This window comes from Vidua chalybeata, chromosome 18 (genome assembly GCF_026979565.1).
Source record: "Vidua chalybeata isolate OUT-0048 chromosome 18, bVidCha1 merged haplotype, whole genome shotgun sequence".
In the NCBI taxonomy this organism is placed as follows: domain Eukaryota; kingdom Metazoa; phylum Chordata; class Aves; order Passeriformes; family Viduidae; genus Vidua; species Vidua chalybeata.
The window spans coordinates 3,581,782-3,604,484 of record NC_071547.1 but is presented as its reverse complement, the minus strand read 5'-3'; the positions used below and the strand labels follow the sequence as shown (position 1 = coordinate 3,604,484).

General features: G+C 46.6%; 2 protein-coding genes and 1 long non-coding RNA gene across 6 annotated transcripts; 2 read left to right on the top strand and 1 right to left on the bottom strand.

The window, feature by feature from the left end:
• Positions 1 to 1,354: 1,354 nt before the first annotated feature.
• Positions 1,355 to 6,657, top strand: HVCN1 (hydrogen voltage gated channel 1). 2 transcript variants are annotated; one of them, XM_053959304.1, is made up of 6 exons: positions 1,355 to 1,405; positions 2,795 to 3,024; positions 3,492 to 3,596; positions 3,851 to 4,082; positions 5,887 to 5,999; positions 6,305 to 6,657. In XM_053959304.1, exons 2-6 carry the CDS (start codon positions 2,830 to 2,832, stop codon positions 6,368 to 6,370), a joined length of 711 nt encoding a protein of 236 aa, XP_053815279.1. In that variant the 5' UTR covers positions 1,355 to 1,405; positions 2,795 to 2,829; the 3' UTR covers positions 6,371 to 6,657. The 2 variants fall into 2 exon arrangements, with proteins under 2 accessions (XP_053815279.1, XP_053815278.1); XM_053959303.1 differs by lacking the exon at positions 1,355 to 1,405 and adding an exon at positions 1,500 to 1,583.
• Positions 6,658 to 6,659: 2 nt separating this feature from the next.
• On the bottom strand, positions 6,660 to 20,841 carry TCTN1 (tectonic family member 1). Of its 2 annotated transcripts, XM_053959301.1 has the most exons (16): positions 20,127 to 20,841; positions 18,445 to 18,565; positions 16,357 to 16,487; positions 15,824 to 15,990; positions 15,322 to 15,409; positions 14,350 to 14,459; positions 11,783 to 11,803; positions 11,247 to 11,372; positions 10,568 to 10,693; positions 10,153 to 10,235; positions 9,665 to 9,805; positions 9,214 to 9,370; positions 8,971 to 9,123; positions 8,380 to 8,505; positions 7,889 to 8,033; positions 6,660 to 7,117 (listed from the first exon to the last, which is right to left on the bottom strand). In XM_053959301.1, exons 1-15 carry the CDS (start codon positions 20,593 to 20,595, stop codon positions 7,890 to 7,892), a joined length of 2,163 nt encoding a protein of 720 aa, XP_053815276.1. In that variant the 5' UTR covers positions 20,596 to 20,841; the 3' UTR covers positions 6,660 to 7,117; position 7,889. The 2 variants fall into 2 exon arrangements, with proteins under 2 accessions (XP_053815276.1, XP_053815277.1); XM_053959302.1 differs by lacking the exon at positions 8,971 to 9,123 and having other exon boundaries at positions 20,127 to 20,794.
• Positions 20,536 to 22,298, top strand: LOC128797074 (uncharacterized). Of its 2 annotated transcripts, XR_008434001.1 has the most exons (3): positions 20,536 to 20,661; positions 21,055 to 21,329; positions 21,749 to 22,298. It is a non-coding gene; the product is annotated as an uncharacterized LOC128797074 (long non-coding RNA). The 2 variants fall into 2 exon arrangements; XR_008434000.1 differs by having other exon boundaries at positions 21,055 to 22,298.
• Positions 22,299 to 22,703: the final 405 nt, after the last annotated feature.

The following is a 22,703-nucleotide window of genomic DNA, read 5'->3' as shown; positions in this document are numbered from 1 at the left end:
AAATTCTCTTCAATCCCTGTTGTGTGTCCTGGAAAGAGTGGTGAGATCTGAGGCACTCGTGTGTTGGCTGCCCCTCGAGGCACTGGGGTGTTTCTCGGAGGTGAAGTCTGTCCTTGCCACCCAGCTGTGGAAAGGCTGGTTTTCCACACAGGTAATTTTTGCCTGTTCCTGCTTTGCTTTGGATGTGTCAGGGCTGTTGTTGTGTTCAGTTCCAGGTCAGGCTGACTTCAACAACAGCACATCAATTTTCCTTGGAACATCAGGACCTGGTCCCAAGCAGAGCTCAGGCCACAGGGGAACATGGAGAACCCCTCGTGGTGGGGGTTTTCTCCTTAAACCCCACAGTCCTCACCCAAAAGGGTCTGGATCTGATGAGCTCCCAGGTGCAGATCTTCCCCCATTACCTGATTGCTGTTCACTGGACTCAGCTGAATTCAAAATGCCCAAATTAACTGGAAACCCCCAGGCTAAACCTCCCTGCCATGGGTCCTGGGCTGTGCCTTTAGTGTCCCACTCCAGAGCTCTGTAAGTCGCTGATGGTTGAGGGATGGGGGATTTGGAGCTCCACGAGGGTGTCACCTGTGCTCATTCCTCATTGCCCTGGGGAGAACAGGGATGTGTGCTTTGGGATGAGGTGCTAGAAAATGTTTTGGTTGCAGGAAAAGATTTAAGCACTCTCTAAGAGGAAATCCTTTCAAAGAAAGAAAGAAATACCTTTGGGTTTTAGAACTGAAGAACTGGAGAGGTGTTTGTTCCTTGGAGAAAATTAGGAATACTTCCAGTTTGTCCCAGCAGAGGTGCCACAGAGATGGGTCCCAGGTGCTTTTCACAGCTGAATTTTTCTGAGGACTTCCCAAACCAGCTTGTGTTTGAGAGATGGAAGGGAAACCCTAAATAATGAAAAGGCCTCTGACAAAACACGAGCTTATAAATGGAGGCAGATTAATCCAGGCCCGATTCCTGGATTTTACATCCCACATTGATCCACCGACTTCATGGGACTAATCTGTCTCTGTGTTCAGCAGCTCTCTCTGGGATCGGCAGAGTCACAATTTAATTTCGCGACTCTCCTGGATCTTTGCTCGTTGTTTCGTGTGATGGGGAAGAAAGTTTAAAAACAGTGAAAAAAGAAAAAAAATTAAACTCCATCCGGCCTGTCCTGTTTCGGCAGCTCCCGCGGAGGGACGAACTGCAGGCAGCCTGGGGAAAAAAGGCTGCGGAAATGGGAAATGTCGGAGCGGGGCTGTCGGGGATGGAAGGGGGCCTGGCTCGGGGACCCGCTGAAGTTTGTCGGGGCGAGGTGGGGAGGAGGCGGCGGGGCCGCCCCTGGCCGGGGGGAGGCGGAGCCGGGCCGGGGGAGGCCCCGCGGCGGCGGGAGGCGGCGGGCGCAGCCGGGACGCGCACGGTACCGGGGACGGGGGGAGCGGGGGAGTCCGGGAGGCTCCCGGGCATCGGCCCGGTGGGTGCGGGCCGGGGTGGAGGGGTTACTGAGGGACCCTCCCGGGGCTGCCACGTCCTTCTCCTCGGGGTCCTGCCGCTGCCCCGAGCTCCGTCCTGCTCTGGGCGACGCCGTGGCCGCTCCGGTCAGTGCTGGGGACGGGGGAGGTTGGGAAGCCCCGGGGTCCTGGATGCTCCATCCGCCGGCGGCTCCAGGCCCCGCGGCAGCCCCGAGGCCGTTCCGCACGGGGCAGGGGGCTCGATGCCCGGGGCCGCTCCCCGCGGGCTCCGCTCGGCGGCGGAGAACGAAGGTGGGACCAGCTCCCTGCTCCCGGCAGGTGACGAGGCGGCCGGAGGTGGGAGCGGAGCCCACCGCGGCCCCGGGGAGTCGAGAAGAGGGCGAGCAGCCCGGGGGCACCGGCGGGCCAAGGGAGGCTTGTGCTGAGCTCCCCGGGCGGCTCCGACAAGGACGGGCGCCCACGGAGCCAGCTGGGGACGTGCTGGCTGCAAGAGCGGATCTCGGAGGATTTGTGGGCCAAGGCTGTAGGGCTGCCCAAAGAGGAAGGGAGGCTGGCGGGGTTGTGATAAAAACACGAGAGCCTCTCCTGCAGCCAGCCACGCAGCTCATCTGGAGCCCCCCGTGTCTGCTCTTCCAGCAAACTCGGAGTTTCACTCATATAGTTTTCATTGCTGGAGTGTGGCCTTAATCAGGAGTTTGGTTTGATGGTCCTGCCCCTCGCTGGGTACCCACAGGGATTGCCTGAAGCCGGGATGCCCGAGGGTGAGGTCAGCTCTGGACAGGAGGGGATGGGGAGGACAATGTCACCCACCTGCCAGGTTGGAATGTGAGCATCACCTGCTTAATTTGCCTGCAAAGGCTGAGATGACAGGGTGTCATTGGTGTTAATGGAGGGAAATTATGGCTCTTCCTCATCTTGGCATTGTGGCTGGAGGGTGAGGATGCTGGGGTCAGCTTGACCAACAGCTTCCCTGGATCAGTGTTGGAAACACAAGGGCAGCTGCCCCCACCTCCATCACGAGGTGCCAGATAAGGGCTGGAGCTTTTTGCTCCTGTAATCAATGCTTTGTTTGGAGAAGTTTGGAAATACCTTGTGAGGAAGTTCCTTGTTGTAGAGCAGCACAGCGGGGTGCAAACAGAACTGGGAAGGCAGCAGGGGCTCCACGTGGTGCCGGAGGAGGTGATGCAAAACCAGTGGTATCACCATGAAGCAACTTCCCGTCAGCAGGGCCCAGCCAGCTGCGTCGGAATGTCACGCTCTTGCCACCCTCGCTGGGTGAAAAAAGCATCCTTGGTCAGCCCCAAACAGGAAGGTGACACTCTGCTCTTGTCCCCCAGACACTGGCAGGGTGATGCCAGCTTGATCCAGAGCCATGTCCAGGTACCTGAAGCACTTCACGGTGGTGGGCGATGACCCCGTGCAATGGAGCAACGACTATCGGAAATGGGAGGAGGAGGAGGAGGCTGGGGAGAAGCAACCAGATGCAGAGATCAAGCTGGAGCCCCCCAGGAGACACATCTCCTTCCAGTACATGATGAAAAAGCTCTTCAGCTCTCACAGGTTTCAGGTGAGGCAGAACAAACCCAGGCCAAGGGCTCCTGTGACAGCAGAGCTGCTGTGGGACAGAGCTGAGGGAGAGCACTGAGGTTGTGAACCCTCACAGTGCAAAGAGCAGCAGCTGCTGCTGAGCTGAGCTGCCCTGTCGGAACAGAGCAACGCTGCTGCAGGTGCAGATGTTCCCTGAGAGGAGACAAGCCCCAGTGCACAACCACCACAGCTCTGGCACGTGCTCTCCTCCTGCTCCTTGAGCCCCCCACGTCGAGCGGGGTCTGGTGGGGAGCCAGGTGGTTCCATGTGGAATGACCCACCATTTGGGGCAGCAGGAGTGGGAGCAATGGAAAGCTCCATGAAACACAACCAGCCAAATCAGGGTTGTGGGCATCAAGGTGTGTTTAGCTGAAGGGCTACATTGGCTCCTCTTGCTCCTCTGTCTGTGCTGGCGTGGGATTCATGTTGGTTCCTCTCCTCCAACAGATTGGGGTTGTCTGCTTGGTGATCCTGGATGCCTTGCTGGTTCTTGGGGAATTGCTTATGGATTTGAAAATCATCCATCCGGACAGATATAATATAACCCCAAAGGTAAAATGTGGGGAAACGTCAACATGAACAGCAGTACCCTCCCTTTGGTGTCTCAAAGCCCCCTGGAGAGGCTGGGCAAGGCAGGATCTGGACTTTCAGCCTTGCTGAGCCAGTGGTCGCAGAAGAAAAGTCCTCAGCCCTTCTCCTTGTAGAGCCAAACCAGAGGTGCCCTCAAGCAGCAGAGGCTTTCCAGCCTGCTCTGCCTGTGTGCACTCTGCAGGGCTTCCTGCCTTAAACTTGTGCTCTTCTCCCAGGTTTTCCACTACCTCTCCCTGTCCATTTTAACCATCTTCCTGGTTGAGGTGGGGTTTAAAGTCTTTGTCTACCGCCGGGAGTTCTTCCACCACAAGTTCGAGGTGCTGGATGCGATCGTTGTCGTCGTGTCCTTCATCCTCGACATCGTCCTCATCTTCCGGGAGCACGAGTTTGAGGCCGTGGGGCTCCTGATCCTCCTGCGGCTCTGGAGGGTGGCCCGGATCATCAACGGTGGGTGCAGGGCTGGGCTGCATTTGCCAAACTTCCCTGAATTACCTGGCCTTTGTTCCAACCCAACCCCAGGGGTCTTGCTCTCCCAGCGAACTCAGAGTTCCACCGGTGTGGAACTGTACTCAGGCTGCAAGTTCTTTGGAGCAGTGACAATCTGCTGCTTGTGTTGGTGTGGTGCCTCAGGTGCATGGCAGCCAAGCACATTCTCCCTAAAAAAACCCATAATCTGTTCCTGCACCCTTCTCCTGGAGAGGGATGGCTCATGTTCTGAATTTCCATTGTGGGATCCTTCTGGCAGGGGAGCCCCTGTCTTCCTGAATTTGCTGCTACAGCAGAGTAGGTTTTAATGCTCTGTTCTGCTGTCACTCCATTATCCCCTCCAGGGATGCTGCAGGGAATATCCTGATCTTACTCTAGCTCTTTCTTGCTTGAATTCAAAGGGTTTGCCATAAAAAGAGAAATAGGAAATGTCCCCAGATCAGGATTTAAGTGACTTCACTGCTGTAACTGTTGCAAACAGATGTAAATTTGGATATATCTGAAACAAGCATAGCTGCAAACATTTTCTTCCTTCTTGAGGAAGGAATTTTGGGTTTCCAAAGAATATGGCAATGAATGATCTCAAATTCCTGCATGAAATCTCAGCTCAAGCTCTGTCCTGTGTCACTTTTGGTGGGTGCTCCATATTTGACACAGCTGGGATCAGAAGAGGGGCTTGCTGAGGGCCCATTGCCCTCAGCCCCTTTCAATGGGGAGAAGGTGCCCGGCCAGCAGCTGCAGCCAGAAAGAAGAGAGATGTGAGAGCAGCTTGTGGCTTTCCTAGTTCAGAGTGAAAGTCAGAGAGAAACTGGATTTGCGTGGGGCTGTGGGAGCCACGGGAGCCTCACAGCACAGCAGAAAACTGGGACTGCAATTATGGGTAAATCCCCTCATCCTCGGGTGCTCCGGGCTCCCTACCAAGCTTTATGCAATGTCCACCTGCTTGCAGCAAAAAGAGACAGAGGGAATCTGCCCCTCGCCGGGGTGTTGGGTGTCAGTGTCTGGGCAAGGTTCCTGTCGATGTTATCGATGCAAATGAGCGGCAGCGCTGCTTTGACCTCGGAGGACGGAACCCCCAGAGCCCAAACCGGTGCCTGGAGCGCTGGAATCAGCCATGATCCAGAGGAGCTGTGGCGGGAGGGAGAACGTGATGTTCTTCAAGCTCTCATCAAGCTGCTTTGTTTTATTTTTGTGGGAAGAAAATGCCTTCAGTGTGGGGGCTGAGCTGACATGGAATCACCTAATGGTGCTTATAGAGAAGTGACACCTCTGCCATGAGGAGACACTGCCTGCTCTCACTGCAGCTGTGCAAGGTGAAGCCACAGCCCTGGGGACCTGAGGATGTGCTAGGTCCTGTTCTGCCAGGCCAGAGTGATCGGCCCAGGGGGTGGAGGAGCCCCGTGGCTCAGGCCTTGCTCTGCTGTCACACCTAAAACGGCTAAAACACAGCAAAGCTGCCCCAGCTGCACCCCAGGGCTCTGCCAAGGGGGCAAATTCAGGAACTGAGTGACAGTCAGAGAGATTAATTCAGCTCTGAGGCCGGGCTGCCTCTCCCCAGCAGAGTATCAGTATCCAAATCCCTCCGGTGGCTGATTTAAAACCCTTCCTCATTAAGAAAAGCACTTGGGAATGGTGGTTGAAGATGACAGAAGCTGAACTGGGGAGGAACACGTTGAACTCCTTGAGCACAGAGCCTGTGTGCTGTGAACTCCTGCTCGTGGCTGTTTTACAATGTAAAGCAAACCCCCTGTGAATTGTTCCACAGGAATAATTTTATCGGTGAAGACCCGCTCGGAGCAACAAGTGTCCAAGTTAAAGCAAGCAAACCTGAAACTTGCCACAAGGGTGGAACAACTGGAACACAGCTGTTTGGAGAAGGTAAAAAAAACACCTTTAATTTGGGTTTACCTGCTAATGGTGATCCTTGTGCAAGGTTGGCACTGTTGGCTTGGTTTCCTCATGGGAAAGTGTGGGGTGAGCTGGGCTGAAGCAGCACAGCCCTGCCCGTGCCTCCCTGGGCTGCTCCTCCTCAGAGGAATGATGTCTCTACCTCTGTCCTACTTCTTTTGGCCAGGTTTTGCTGTTTTCCTGCAGCAGGAGATACATTATAGCAGGGGGAAGATCTGTGGGAACCTGGGAAGTTGCTCGCAGGCTGTTAATGGTTTGAATTTTGTCTCCTACAGGAGCAAGAAATTGAGAGGCTGAATAACATATTGAAACAGCACGGACTCCTCAGCCAGCAAAAATAAGAGGCCAGTTTTCCAAGGTGGGAATTCTGCTTGAAGATTGCAGTGTTGGAATCTGCCAGCTTCACCTGAAAGGTTTTTCTGTCTCTTTGCTTCCTCTTGTATTGTGTTTTCTATAAACATTTTCTATTTGACCCCGCTTTGATCAGACCTTGGGATGGCAAAAATAGTTCTACTGGAAAATTAATCACACACAGTCCCTGTAAACAGTATTTTTTTTTCCTTTCTTGTACAGTTGTACAGTCAAAACTGCAAAATAATTTAATAAAGACACATCTTTACAAGCTGTACATCCAGAAAAGTACTTATTTAAAATAATTTATTTTTTTTTCTGTGATAACATTCTTTTTTGCAACAAACTTACAGTATAAATTATAAGAACCCAGGCTGAAAAGGTAATTTCTTCTCTACCAGCTGCCTGTTCATCATCAATACATCTCTTTGCCAACCATTCTTTTCATACTGTTGGTAGTTTCCTCATTTCTGTTGCTGCTTGTGCCACTTTGTTATTTATATAACATTCATTTCAGAAACAACAACACACCACTCCTTTCCCTGACAAAGAAATCAGCCCCAAAATAGAGGCAAACATGTGCCATCTTACGTCAGACAATGCCTTGTTCCAGCAGCAGATCCCAGTTCTGATACTGCATTCCCTCATCTCTTCTTCCTTTTTCACTGTTCCCTCACAGCCCGTGGGGCTGCAAAGTTCTTTGTTCCCACAGCTCATAAATCCATGTATGAAAAGAACTGTAATATGTAAGAACAGATGTAGGTGAGTGCACTGCTGGGAACAGTCAGACTCCAGAAAAGCCATAAAAAAGCAAATTCTAAAGGGCCAGGTTGGTGTTTGAATTTTTTCAGGTACTAGAGTGTCCCTGTGGAGAGGCTGTTTGAGAGCTGAAGAATGAGATTTAAGAAGTGGGAATTGTGAGAGCTGGTGACTGCAGCAGGTGTCTCCAATGGATTTCAGCCCCACTCAGCTGGAGGGGTCACTGAAACCACAACTCAACTGTTCAGGTTTTTTACAAAAGGTAATTAATTAGTGGTGTGGGAAAAATAGCCAGAAATATGTGGCTTAATAATCTATGCAAGGAGATAAAGCAGAGGCCTTATCTAATAGCATATGATGAGTTTAATTAGCAATTTAGCTCTGCTGTTATGGGATAATGAAATTACTTTCCCTGCATGTCCCTGTGCTCTTCCCCTCCTGCCTCTGCTTGGCAGGCTGGGGCTGGATCCCACGTGCTGGAGGAATGGTGGCTGTGACTGGGCCAGAGCCACCAGCGAGTTCAAACTGCAACCTTTGTCCTCTCTGCAGAGTTATAATTGGGTACTTTCCACTTCATGGGGGTTTCTTCACCCTAAACCTTCTGAGAACCCTCACAAGGTCTCACCCTTCCTCTCTTGGCCAATTTTAGCCCAGTATCTACAACTTAGAAGAAAGTGATGGCCCATCATAGTCCCAGGACTAAAAATAAGATAAATCAGAAATGTGGGGGTTGTTTTATGTGTACTTACCTTAGACAAAGGGATAGAAAAAGTCAAAGGGTAACTTGATGTTAATGGTGGGCCAAGCTTTGTAGCTTGGCTCTGCAGGTGAAGAAATGTCAGTGAAAACCACAGAACTTGTTATAGGAATAATCCTTTCCCTTCCTGAGGGAAGCTGCAATGAAAATACAAACAGGACTTTGCTTCAGTTTTCTATTTCCTACAATCATTTATTTGGTCTGGTTATATTTTCTAAAAAGGTTTTTGGTTTTGGTTGTTTTTTTTTTTCCATATAGTTCCACGTTTCTTTCCATAAATGATATATAGCTTTTTATTGAAGTGTGTTTTGGCAAGGAGCCTACAGCTGTGTTTGAGCTGGAAGAGAACTGCTGGGTGTAAATACATTCTAATGTGAAGTGTGCCTTTAGATAATGAGATTATCTGGGTCATTGTCACACAGCTGAGATCCAAGGAAAACAAGCCACTTGTTTTATCTTAAATCCTGTAATTTAATTACATACCTGCTTCAGTGTGGTGGTAGTGATTGTGGCTGTAACATTCACTATCCTGGCTTGTGGATTGACCAGGGATCCATATTTAGTCCACTTCACTTCTATTCCCAGTGACACAGGTATTTGGCATGAGCTCTGCAAAGTGTGAGAAATCATCTCATTGTCTGCCTTATGCAGAAACCATCACAGTAATTAATTATTCTTTTTATTAAAAGGGTAGAATGCCCCCAGAAAGCTCACTGAGGAGGTTACCAGAGCAGATGGACCCTGCACTGTTGCTGGGCAGGACAAAATCCTGAACTCTGCCAGGGCACAATTCTGAAGACTACAATCTTAAATTATTTTTATGCATTTATTCTTGAATTTCTTCTTGAACTTCTTGAACTGTCACACTTCTGGTTACAGAAACCATTCACTCTTTAGTTGCAGAAGCATGCAAGAGACCATCCACAATCTTATATTGTGCTTCTCTTTCTCTTACCCTGGCCTGGAGGAAGAGGGGAAACCCTGATTCTGTTCCTTCCCTCTGTCACCTCTGGTGCTTCACCCTTAGAAGAGCAACATTCTAACCTGTGTTTAAACAACTCATTTTGTACCAACATGTTGCCCTGATCCATAGCTGAGGTGCCTGGATACCAGCTTGATTAAATGTAACTTGTACAGCAAGAGTGAAACTCTCCTCTGTGAATATTCCATGAGTTTCTTCCAGCTTATTTCTGCATTCCCAGCCTCATTTTCTCCTCCAGTTGGTTCCTGCATTTTTAGAGTGTGAAGCTGAGCTGATGCTGCAGCACAGGCACAGATCTCGTGAGGGTGGAGGGGTGGAAGTGGTTTAATTTTCACCTGTTCCGAGATGTGGAGCTGAGTTATTGGCACCCAGTCGAGCACATCCTGGGCTTGAGAATTCCCAAATGAGGCCACATACTCAGGAAAGCTTTGGCCCTTCAGCACATCAAGGAGGGTCTGAGCCAAAGGCTGGCATTTCATAGCTGCTGTAATTCTTCCAGAAAACAAAATAAAAAAGATGAGTTACAGCAAAACCCATTGGTTTGGCACAATCATAATTTCTCCTTGCTCTTTGCTCTGTTCAAGCCTTCTGGCTACAGTTGCTAATGTACACAATCTTTCCAAGAGAAAGACCATTGTTAATTAAATGACATTTTTTATAATTAAATACTCCATTCTCAATACTCTTCCAGCTGTATAAATGGCTCAGGACCTGAAAAGAGCCTAAGGGAAAGGGTTGTCAGAGGGTTAAAAGCATTAAATTAAAAAAAAAAAAATTACTTCTTACCGTAACTTACAGCCTGATATCATGTTATAACCAAATAATACTGGGGCTCTGGCTCCCTGTGCTGCCAGGCAGTCCTGGGTGGATGTGCTGTGCAGAATGGTGAGTTGGCTGTGTTTGTTACTACTCTGAATGATGCCAGATGTAACACACAGTTAAGGGAAATTAAATGCTTGATGGATATCGGGACAAAAAAAGAATCCTTAATCATATCCTTAAAATATAGCTGAAAATGCTACAATAGCTCAAAATTCCTCTCACAGTGTGAAAAATCACCAGGGTGTGCAATGGAGGGCTAAATGTACCTCACTACACAGTCCCAGGAGATTGCAGTCAGGACTGAGTCATTCCCTCCTAAAACACAGCCAGAAAAGCACATTTTTATTTTTGGTAGAGAACAGATGTATGTCATAGATGTCCATGCTAGAAAGGGTTTGTGAGGATGAACCAGAGCAAGTGAAGCAAACAGAAATGCAGCAGGGAAAGGATATCCTTGAGGCTGGAATCCTGCTCTGACAGGCAGCCCAACAACATAACCAGGATTGCCACTGAGAGGAACTGGCTGTGTATTTTCCTGCAATGCAAACAGAGCATTAGTTCTTATCCTGCACTGAATTGGCTGCAAAACACAGAAATATTTCAGTTATTTTAGGATTATGACCTGCCTTGAATGATGAGGGCAAGACTGTAAGTAAGGCTTGGCTTTCTGTTATAGTCACGAGCTGGGGCTCATAAATGTGACAGACTTTGGAGGCCTTCATTGCCCAGCTCTGAAATGCTGCCTCATCTGGGCATCCTGGGCAAGTTCTGCTTTACCTTGCTGCTAACAATTGTTCTGATTCAAGTTTAATAAGTTTTGTAATTAAATGTCTTTTACCAAGTCACCCATGACATCTCCACAGTTACCTGAGTGAAGCTGATTTCAAAGCTCTGCTCTATTGAAAGTTCTTCTTTGCTAATTGCCCCCAAGACAAAAGCAGCAGCAGCTTCTATTATTTCTCCTGTGTCTGTGTGGGTAATGTGATAATTCACCTGAAAATTAAACATTTTAGATATTAATTTGAATAAATACATAAGAGAAACTAGAAAAAAAATTAAACCATGCAAGTATTTTCTTTCTTCCTCAGCTCCAGGGTGGGGATGGATTTTATCCTTTAGAGGCTGGAGCCTCTTCACAGCTGACTTCTTGATAAACCTAAGCACAGACACAACGTTCATCTACTTGAAAATTAAAAGATGATGTGCAGCATCTATTCCTCTCTCTGTCATTAGTGCACCTGAAATCATCTTCTCCCAAGCATAAAGTAAATTCCAAACTCATGTCATTGCCTGTTTTGCCACATACACAGAAATAACATCAGGATTTCAGCCTGGCTCCATGTTATATTGCAGAGTTATTATTTTGTTGCAAAACACTCCCTTTTACCCAAAATCAGTGCTTCTCCCATGACATTTACTTTGGAGGTGTCACAATATATGGAAACTGCAAGGCCTTCCTGACAGCTTTGCACTTTGGGAATCAGAAGTGGTTTGATGCATAGATGCTTTCCATCAGCTCCGAGGAGGAAAAGGCTGCCAGACCTACCCCAAAAACTGCATTGATGCACAGTTCATCCAAAACCATTGGGAGCCTCAGGACATCACTGCTGCTCAGTAAAGTCCTCATTCCATGCAGAGACTGGACAACTATGGACTGGACAGTAATATTCACCTGAAAAACAGCCTCGTGTCAGCTCTGAACACTGGGTATAATTAATTCTGGCTCTTTCTGTGTTATTATATTTGTGACCTTTCCGGGTTCTGTTCCACAGCAACAGCACACACTAATTCTGTGGACAACTGCTGTGTTACAAGTACAGCTGAAGCTCAACCAAAGGGTCTGGGTTTAAATAAACAAATAGATTTTCTTGAAAAGAGGGAGTTTTATATGAGAGGAATGTATCAGGCTTGAATGTTTGCAGGCAGCATTTTATCTTGCAGTTGCTAAGTATCATTACTGATAGCAAATGATGTAATTTTTTTAATGTAAAGATTTGATCAATCAGTGAAAAATTCCCCCTGACTTTAACTTAATAAGAATTTTGCCCACAGCTCTTCCAACTAATTTAGAAGGATACTTACCATCTGACTTGATTTGGGCACCTGAGGGAGAATAAAAGGACAAATTAAAGCAGTAGCAAAAGTCTGACCTATTGCACATAGCAGTCAAGTAAAGCAGGTAAGGCTTTGTCTATTTAACTCTTTCTCATAGCAATAACTTTTATGTTATGGATATAAACCAGAGTATCCAGGAAGTGTGAAAAGAACTGCCACAATCCAATCCCCTCCTTCTTCTGACTCTTAAAATTATTCAGAGACCACCAGTTTAGGAAACCTGCCAGGCTGTGCTTCCCAAAGAAATGAAGAGCTTTTGTTGTCCTGTTCCATAGTTTCATTGTCTCTATACCAATAAAAGAGAAGCAAGTATCTCTTGTTATACAGTTGCCCCACTGAAAAATTTCCACCAAAAATATTTCATGGAAAGGCAGAAATGTCAGACCAAGGTCATCAATCAGGCCTATTTTGTCAAAGGTTTTACTTTCCTGACTTTCCAATGAATGTTTGAGTCACATCTTTGGGAAGGGACCAAGGATTGGACTGATCATGAAGCAATTCTGCAGAATTCTGATGGGATACTGACAGCAGTGACTCATCTCCTGTCCCAGCAGGGAACACATTCCTGGGAGCTGCAGACCTGAAGGTGGTGCAGGTACAGTTTGTCACACATTTATCATCCCAAGGTACAGCCCAGCCATCAGAATGAGCTGGATGAATAAAAGTCCCTGTTAAGATTAGACTCATCCTTCAGGGAACTGTGCTATTTCTGACTGGGCTAGGAGGAGTGAGCACCACTCCTAAAGTTCTGTTTATCCGTGACTGGGGTGATGGATGATGTCTCTGGAGGTCACTGGCAGACAGCACTGCAGCCATGCTGCTGCCTCAGCTTCCCCCCGGCAGGGAGGCAGGAAAGGCAGGAACAGCTCCATTGCTTTGGCAGCTCCACACTCCCCACTAACCACGGTGTGTGTGAAGCACCACTGTGAGAATCCTGCTGGGAGATCCCAGCAATCCCCAACACTCCTTGGATCTGCTGGTCAGGCCAGGGCAGAGAGCAGAGATTATCTGCAACGATTCCCAAAACGTTGTTGTCACTCCAGCTGCCCATCCTGGCAGGGAGGGTGGGCTCCTGGGGATGGGGTTTTCTGTAGGACCCGCTGTCCCAGTGCTCCCAGTAAGGCTCCCTCAGTTACTGGTTTGCCGTTTCTTTTGCCGGCAGCTCCACCTGCTGGCACTGGGAGGGCTCCTGCTCTGCCCTGTGGCCACCCTGTCCCCAGTGCCATCACTTTGCTGTTGTCACATCCCACCTCCAGCTCCCTTTGGGAAGGGAACCTTCCCACAGAGCATCTCCAGCAGCTTCTCAGCCTTCTCCAGTTCCTGCATCTGATCCTTCCTGACATCCAGCGTGCTCTGGGCAGAACTCTGACCCCTCCCCAGCTCAGGGGGATTGGCAGGCAGCACAGGAATAAGGGGTTATGGATTTTCCAGTCAGGAAAGGGAATTCATCTTTAAAGTCAAACCCACTCAGCTGCTGGAGCCTGCCCTGAGCCACTCTTGTTCTTTTTTTCATCCTGTAGCCAACAAGAACTAATTTTGGGAGGACATACAGACACTCAAAGCCCTTCTGAGGCAGTGTTTTGTCCACTTCTTCCACAGCAGGAGGCTCAAAAGCCAACAACTGGGAGCAATCCTTGGCTGATTTCAATGAGGACGATCCCACCTATGAGGATGTGAACTGCTTAGTGGGCTTTCCTTGCTTTTGGGAGCTTTGCAATCTGTGAGCAGCCTGGAAGGGGTCTTTAAGCAGTTACTCACTGCTAATTAAATTAATTTTAATGGTGAAGAGGTTGCTGTTTCTTTACAACCTTCAGCTTCTGGAAGGAGCCATCAGGTTAAGGTGTGATGTATTTCAGTTTCATTTTTTCATGACTGATTTCTTTGTCTTCCTGAATATCCTTACAGGGGATATATTTGTACAGAAGACATCATCCCCAAGTCAGAAAGGGATGAAAAAGTAGGCAAAGAAAAATAACCCCAGACTGGATTTTAGCAGGCAGGATCCAAAGAAACTTGCTCTCAGTCATGTTGTTTGGGACCATAAAGAAGGCTGTGCCAGCCCCCACTATCAAAAACTGAGGCTTGGAGCAAAGGATTAAACTGACAGGTTCCTCTTTCAGTACAAAGTTTTAGCAACTCTTTAAAACTCAGATTTCTAGAATTATGTGTTCTGATAAATGGGCTTTTTGGAAAAGCCTGAACATGCACAGGAACATGAAACTGCACTAGCTCAGTGCCACGACCTTGGCTCTTCAAAACTATTATTTTTTACTTTATCTTTGGCAATATTATTTATATTTGGCTAAGCAGAGAACAGTAAATGCTTGTGTTACCAAAGCTTGAAGTAAAAACATTCCTAAAGGCTTTCTGTATAAAAGTCTGCTGTATAGGGAGATGTTTCTTCCCAACTCACAATTTAAAAATTCAAATAAAACACCATATCCCTCAGTGAACAGAAGTTACTTCATTCTGCAGATGTAAAAGATATAAAATATGAGTATTTCAGCTATATGACTGTTTCAAATCATACTTACTGCCAAAATGCTGGAGTTGATATAAAACAACATGCTAAGTGCTTGAATGCTGTCACATTTTTTCACACTTACTGATCTAATGCATTTTGTGGCTTGGTTTACTAAAAAACCTGGAAAAAAAAAAGTCACCGAGTATGAATTGAAGGAGGAAATGAAAGAGCAATTATGAAAAGCATAAATGAAAAACAATACAAGAACTTAGGTACAAGCAAAATTGAAAGTAAATGTCATCTCTATTGCAGATAAGGTTTTATGTGAGCTTTGAAGAATGAAACCTTTTATATTCTCAAAAAAGTGCTATGAGAAAAAATATTACTTCTTAACAAGTAGAAAAAGCTTCATGAAAATTACTTAATTTTTGAATCTCTTAATAAGATTTTTATTTTCTTTCACAAGAGACTTCAGTCCTGTAATCACCACCATGAGTCTTACAAGACCACATTTAATGATGACAGTGGGGTTTGGGAAATGCAGGTGTGGGTTTGGTTGTGGCTTTTTTTTTCACCTCCACCTCTGCAGATTTTCAGGAAATTGTGTGAAAGGTTAAAATGCAGAGCTCAGCCTGCAAATCTGACTTGTGAGAGGAGCCTTTGAGCAAAGGGAAGCTGCCAAAGGCTGCCCAGGCAGGGCTGGCTTGGTGCAAACCCCTCCTCCCTCAGGGTGTCACCCTTGTACTGTTGGATTAAACCAATTATGCCAAACAAGACATTTTATTGTTGGATAAAAAACCCTTTAACAAGATTCTCAGGGATTTACATATCTCACTTTGAATGTTTAATAGAGATGCAACACAATTTCTCTTCTATGTCTTAAAAAACCAAACAAAACAGAGAAACAGAAGTGATTTGAAAATCATCTGCTTGTGAACCTTTAGCTGAATTCTCCATGGGGAGTGTGCCAGTTTTCTGACTGACTAATCTAAGAGCAGAATATTAGAAAGCAAAAATTTGGGATTCAAGTGTACTTTCCAACCTGCAGGGTTTGCATCAGAGCACCAAGAAGAGACAACAGGACTTGGCAGCCTTAGAAATGCATCCTCTGTCTGGACAGGAACCCCATACTGCCAAATAAAAACCACAGTCAGGTACACAGGTGTGTTTCAGCCCATTTTTATGAACAACAAATATGAATAAAAGCAGCACTTATTTCCACAGGATCTCTCAATAATGCTCTGTGCAGCAATTTTTCAGTCACTGCTACAGCTTTATGTTGAAAATAGCAGGAAAAAAAAAGTGCCTTATTTTTCAAAGATCTTAAAAATCTAGTTCACTTTTTAAGTAACTAAACACAAAACATTGAATTTCTTCTTTTTGCATTTCTGTATTTAAAGTACAATATAAATTTTGCTTCTTCCAGAAGAACTGCATTATTTAAAAGAAACAATGCAAACAATGCTGATTTCTTCTTTCTGGAATAATCTAATACTAATTGCATCAAATATAATTTACCTCCTATTGAATCAGAGATTATTTACCTCATATCTGGAAGTTTCATTTGCCTCAGGGGGATTTTGAGCATCTGTATCCAAATTCCAGGTGTCAGGCTCAGCACTGAAAGTAGCACCTCCAAATTTGTCAAGCAACTGATCAAAATTTTCTGCTGTTGGGATTTCAGGGGATTTAAGGTACAGGGCTTGTTTATCTGTCAAAATATTTAAAGAAGGAGATAATTTAAGGAAAAAAATATACAGAAACAATACTTAGTAACAATGAGACAACTTTAAACATGATTTATTTAGGATGCTAAATTATTTACCAAAAAAAAAAAAAAAAAACCAAACTATTTTGTTTTTTCCAACAGAAAAGACCAGGAGTACCAGATGTTTAATTCCATATTTTCATAAGTGAAAGGATCACAACATAAGGGCTGTGAGCAGACAGAATTACCAGTTTCCTGAGAGGTTTAATAAAACAAGAATAGTTTTAAATTTAGTCTTTTTTTCTGGTAAAGAGCCAACAAAAAAAAAATAACAGCACAATGCTTAATATTGCCTACAACTCTACTTACAGTTTGTAGCATGAATGCAGAAAATACTGGGATTGACTTGGTCAATTATTTTAAATATCCTTTCTGGTGGATTTGCTTCAACATCAAGAGAATACACAGCAGCTTTCTGACTACACAGCTGGCTGTCACCTCTGCAAATAAACAAAATAAATGAATGATCCTAGAAGTTAGTGATGAACTAGAAGTTAGTGTTCAGCAGATTTTAAAGTCCTTTTAATCTACTGAGGTAGCACCAGAAAAACAAAAAAAGCATGAAATTACTGAATTTAACATAATTTGTAGAGCAATTGTGCATCCTTAGAAGATTCCTATTGTTTTATACTCTGTGCTTAATAATAAATAATAGAGAATTCTCCCACATGTTTTATTCAGCAGAGGAAACTGTGAGCAGCAACATGAAGGAAGGTAAGAAACAGACTGGGGGAGGGAAAACCAGTGACAATATGAGAGATAAAATGGTAAATTGTGTGAGATCCAGATGGTTGAGACCCCAAAAATGGGGGGCTGCAGCAAATGCCACACACAGCTCAGGAGCACTTTAATTTCTACAACCCAAGTGGGATGTCAGAGCAGGAAAACAGGTCAGGTTTGTGGATATTGGAATAATATTCAATTTGAGCAGAGAATGGGAAGAATTCCTGCTTGAGATGCAAGTGAAAGAAATGGCAGAGTGAGGAACAGGAGGTGAAATAACCCAGCCTGTCTTGGAAAAGTGTTTGAGGCAGTGCCACGGGCTCATCAAGAGCCCAGAGCTGCAGGAGAATGTGCCAGTTCAGAGCCTGGCAGCACTGGTGTGTCCTACATGCTACAAACACAAGCTGATGATCCCTGTGAAACTGGTATTTAGCAGCACAGAGCAGCTAAGGGCAGGCCCTGGAGAAGTGAAATGACACTCAGAAATTTTGGAGCCTGGAGTTAAGCTCTTCCATGAGGTGAGTCACTTGTTAACAGGATCCCATCATAAATCAAACCCTTCTGCTGCTGTTTCAGACATCTCACGGTCTCTGCCTTGAGATCAGCCAAAATAACACAAATATGCAAATGCAGATAAACTCTGATGTAAATAAGGAGACGCACAACACCTGCAGACACTGAAAATCCCATGGCTTTTCATGCAAAATAAAAGTTTTACACAAAAGAATTTGGGCAAAGAAACACAATTTCATTTGAGGCATTTCTAGTTGACAAAGGCAGCACAGTCATCTGAGGCAATTAAAGTGTCACTCAGGAGGGTGTTGATTAGACCTTTCTGATCTATATAAATATCTGTAAATGGAGAGCAGGAGTCTTTTGTGTGCCAGAACAATAAGAAACCACAGTCTGGCATGACTGCTAATTCAAATTCCAAAGCACCAAGAATAAACCCAGTGCTCAGATTGGCATAATTTATACAGAAGGTGGGCTGAAAAGCTGCACTTATTGTTCTGAGAAGTCACCAAGAGATTTTTTTGCACATTATTATTTTGAAGTGAGCTTTCTTAACTTCTCTTTGAGAAGATGGAATTGGGTGAAGGTGTTTTCAGATTAAATAGCAAAGAAACAACTCTTGGCTTTACTTTTTTGGTATAATGTTACATTTTATTGTTTGGTAAAGTGGCAGTGGGGGAGCAGGTTGGGATGGTGAATTGCAAAATTAGGGTCAGAAAAATGCTCACACTATTTCAACAAGCTCTGAATTGATTTATTGTGTAGCTGATATCATAAATGTAATCAAAGAGGTTACTGACAAAAACTGGTGATCTAGAGAAGTGGCCAGATTGGTCCTTTGGTATCAGTTTTCTTGTCTTCCAGACACTGCATTGATCAAAGTCTAAAGATGCACCATTCTTCCACCCCAAAAAAATCATCACCACCTAAATGCCCACAGGGAGGAGCACAGTGAAACAGGAGGAAAGAGGGAATGAGAGGGAGAGAACGGGTGGGGGGTGGATTTGCTGCTCTGCCTGGTTGGGGACAGAGCGCAGGAGGGACTGGTGGAAGGATGGCAGCAGGGAGGGGTGGGAATTGCTCAGAGGAGAAGACGGAGCCCTGCCAAAGGCAGGCAGCAGATGAGGAACGATTTTGTGCTTTAGGTGATTCTGCACTCACATGACCAGCGGGACCGAGCACGTGGTGAAGAGGCTGAAGTCCTCGGCGCTGCAGTCGGGGTCACAGCAGCAGTTGGCGTCACACTGTGCCACCAGCAGGTCGCAGACGCACAGCCTGGCAACTGCACCAGAGAGTGACATGAGAACTGCAGCGGGGGCTTGGCACTTCATGTCCCAAACACTTCCACTTTTCACCCCGCCCTGCGTTTGACAGTGGTCAAAAGTCTTCTCCAGATTCAAGTTTTCTTGAAGCTGTTTTTAAAAGCCGTCTTTTCTGCTGCTGAGCAAATTTATTTGGAATACATGGACAAAATTAAGACATACTAAAATTTGTTCCCTGAGAAACAAAACCCAACAGGGATTTTGGAGGTGAGAAAATCTACTCAGCCTTGCAGAGGAAAAAAAAAAAAAAAAGAGATACCAAAGATGTGTTTATCTGCTTGTTTCAGCTTATTGGGAAGAAAAATAAAACATTTTGAAAGAGCAGAGATGTTTACAAGTATTGAGGATGGAATACATTTCCCTGATGTGCCAACACAACCATAATTGACTTCTTTGAAACTGTTTTTTCTCTCTGTTTTTAGATACTGTGAGATATTGTAATCACAGACAGAGTCATTGCTAATAATTCTGTAAACTGGCTCAGTAAAATATACTTGGCAAATTCTTCAAACTCTCTGAGGTGTTCAAGTTTATACATTCAAAGAACAGATATTACTCTACTGAACTGTTTTTGAGAGTTGCTGTTCTATAATTAATCTGGATCTAAGAATAGCACAGAATGAGGAAAATTAAGGCCAGTGTTTAATAAGAAGAACATTCAAAGAATATTTTCATAACTAATTCCTTTATTTCCCTGTGACTGCTGCCTGTTTCCCTGTGGCCCCCTGGATGTTCTCTGAACAGTATCCAGGTATTTCCTGGAATCTCTGGAGTTCTGACTGTTCTGTTGGCTGAGCTTAGCCCTGGATCCTTAGCTCACCCTGTAAACAAGAGAAGTTTAAACATGGATGATTAGATTGCAAGGTTATGCCTGTGAGATGAGGGATTTCAATCTCTTTTCCCTAAGGAGGTAGCACTGGGGTGGGTTCTGTTCGGCAAGTAACCCATGGAAAGCTCAGCTGAGGGCAACACCACCCTATGTAAAAGTGATATAAAAGTGTAGCAAATTATACAGTGGGAAACACCTTCTGGGAACACAGTAACCAAACTTTGTGAGCTCTGTTTGTATGACAATGTATCCACAGCGCTGGGGCTGAGCCTGGAGCAAAGCCTGCAGCCAGCTCGAGGTGTGGTGGAGCTCTCCAAGGACACCCGGGGCAGTCCGGGCTCCTGGGCCAGCTCGGAGCTGCCCGCTGTGCCCAGAGCAGCCGAGACCCTGCCCTCCAGCCCCACCGACCCTCAGCGCTGTGGGATGCCCGGCTGCGTGATGTCCATGCCACGATCAGCGTGCCCGGGGCCTGCGGGCTGCTGAGCCCTGAGGAGGCTCCGAGCGGCCTCGGCTGCAGCTGCCCAGGGGTGCCCGAGCAGCGCTGCAGAGAGCCCCGGAGATCCGCTGCCAGTCCCGGGCCACCGCAATGCGAAGGGGAGGCCAAAGGCCGAACGCCCGAGGGAGGCCGCGAGCGGGGTTCCCCTCAGCCGGGGAGCGCCGCCGGTGCCCCGCAGCGCCCGGAGGGCACCCACCGTCCGTGACCGGGGCCGGCGCGCTGTAGACCCGCGCCTGTGCGGCATCACGAGCGTCTGCGGGCTCCGCGGCCGGCTCTTCTGCCCGGAGCGCCGGCGGCGGAAGGAGGAGGAGGATGAGGGCGAAGAAAGCCCCGAGCCCCGGCGGCGCCGCCATGGCGGCCGCCCTTAGCAACGGCGCGTTGCCAGGGCGCGCGGGGCATGACGGGAAGGGCGAGCCCCGCTCTCGCGAGACTTGGCGGGCGGAGGGGAAGGGCCGCGCCCCGGGAACATGGCGGGCGAAGGGAGGGCACGGGCCCGGGGTGTGCGGCTCCTTCAGCCGCCCTCGGGCTCCCTCATCGCCCCCTCCCCGGCGCGGGGAGCCTCGGAGGGAGGCCACGCGCAGGGTTCTGGCTGGATCTGGCCGTCGTGGTGGTGCCAGGCGGCCGCTTGTGCCACCCAGCGCCCTCAGGACCAGCCCGGCGGTCATGAGGGGGCACCGACCCCTCAGAGCCACGGGAAGGGTTTCAGGTGTAGTGATCCAAGTGTAACCCACGTAGGTGGTTTGGGAAAAAAGTTCTTGGAAGGACACGCATTAAATTAAAAAAAAAAAAATGGGGATTGGCCCTTTGCGAGATAGATCTATGTATTTATATAGATATATATTCTACATATCTATATGTCACATAATTTTGCAAGGTAATTTTTAAAGTGTTAAAGTTTCTCCTTTTGAAGATGCTGTGGGTCCTCAGTGCGAATATTCAGTAATCTTATGAGTAACCTTTTTATGTGCACAGTTATCTTTGCGGTCTTTTTCAACCTAAATTATTCTATTTTTGTACTAATTTGGAAAAAAAAAACTGGGCTAGGGAGTGACTAAATGATCATCGTTCCTTAGATCTTTTCCAGCCTTAAACATTCTTTGATCTGTTTTTATTTCCCTGACCAGGTTCATTACTGTGACCTTGAAGGGGAGGCAACAAAAAGCTCTCAAAAGCTCTAAAAACTCCAGCTGCACCCATTGGAAATGGGAATAGCTCCACAGTGCCTCTCCTCTGCCCTGCCCACATCACAGGAGCGAGGGAGGAGTCACACGAGGCCACCGAGGCCCTTTGATGTTATCAAAGAGCCCGATGGGTTCCAAACAGCTCCAGGCATGTGGAACAAAATCCTGGAGTCATCCTTGGAGTGGCCTCGTTCCTCCAAGGACACGGTGACACAAAGGTGAGAACCCCCTGCGCTCCACTCTGCCGCAGAAATTGCACCCCGAAGCAACCTCACCAAAAATAACCTGCAACCTGCCTGCCTTGTGAGATGGAACCCAAACATCTCTGCTTTTACCTTCTCCCACGGGGATGAAGAGCTGGTGTTTTCCAGTCTCTCTTTGCTGTTCCTGAGGTGGCCAAAATGCTGCTGCTGGTGTTGGGTTGGTTGGTTTTTTTTTTTTTTTTTTCAAGCTTAGAGTGACTTCACACACTTCCATTTTGAAAAGGGCCTGTAAAAATGGCACCAAAGGGCTTCATTTTCCTGCTTCTCACTGAGGCTGTGCCAGGGCTGGCTGCAGCCACTGGGGAGGATATGTGCCTGTGTTTGGAGGAAATCCTGGGAATCTTTACAGCTCCATCTCTTTCACTGTCCCACAGCAAAGGAACAAAGAGAGAGGCAATCCTGCAGGAAGGACAGCTGGAACTCGTGGCTGAGGTACAACCTCCCTCTGGATGGAGCTGGTTTAGGGCCTTACAGCCCCTTCAACTTCCTTGACTAAACTCCCACATGGTCAGTTAACAAGGATGGAGATGTTTCTCCCCCCTACAAGTCCTGCAAAGTTGGAAATTTGGAATTTATTTTGCAGGCTTGGAGGGAGGGTGGTGCTTGGTTTATTTTATCATCACTGGTTGTGATCTGTATCCTTGTTACACTGCAGTGTCATGAGAAAATTCATACTAAAACACCTCTGTTAGTTTACATGTTTCTCATGCCTTTAAAATCAGTAGAAGAGGGCTGATGACATTGCACAGGGGAAAACAGAATTTAATAAATTCTTCTTGCATCGGGAATTACTTGGCAAAGCTGATGGTGCACAGGGGACCAACTCCAAGAGGAAAACCAAGCCTTGCTGAAATCTGAAAGCACAGATTGCACCCTGGATGAATGTGGGCAGGAGCTGGATGAATAAAGAGGTATTAATTCTTACTGCATCTACCATTGAAATGGAATAGAAGTGGGCAACTGTTCAAAAGCAAAGTAGGATGGAATTAATCTGGTTTTCTCGTGACCTTTTTTTTTTTTTAGGGCTTCACTCACAGCAACAGTTCACCTAAATCCACTTAAAATACTTGCTGTAATAGAAAAAAACCCACTTTTGTCATGCAGAGAAAGGCAAGACATCTAAGAAAAACAATTTGAAACCCCCCCCACCAGAAAACTCACCCTGGTATTGGACTTCTGAAACAGGTTCCAAAGAGCAACTCCAAGTGTGTAGGATAAGATCAGGGCATCAATACATAATGCTTGTTCTCCATCAGAGAGATTTTAATTTACCCTCTCAGCATGAGCTAATTAATAATTAAAAAGGGCACTGTGATCCTTATGTGGGAG

Bases quoted from the DNA above. Each gene is read 5' to 3' on its own strand.
- TCTN1 (XM_053959301.1), bottom strand. From the start codon at position 20,595: ATGACCGCCGGGCTGGTCCTGAGGGCGCTGGGTGGCACAAGCGGCCGC. The intron at 14,460-15,321 runs GTTGGAAAGTAC...TTTTTTTTCCAG, and splicing joins CTCTGATGCAAACCCTGCAG to GTTTTTTAGTAAACCAAGCC. The intron at 8,034-8,379 runs GTATGTAATTAA...TTTTCATTGCAG, and splicing joins CTACCACCACACTGAAGCAG to CTTCCCTCAGGAAGGGAAAG.
- HVCN1 (XM_053959304.1), top strand. From the start codon at position 2,830: ATGTCCAGGTACCTGAAGCACTTCACGGTGGTGGGCGATGACCCCGTG. The intron at 3,597-3,850 runs GTAAAATGTGGG...CTCTTCTCCCAG, and splicing joins GATATAATATAACCCCAAAG to GTTTTCCACTACCTCTCCCT. The intron at 4,083-5,886 runs GTGGGTGCAGGG...ATTGTTCCACAG, and splicing joins GGTGGCCCGGATCATCAACG to GAATAATTTTATCGGTGAAG.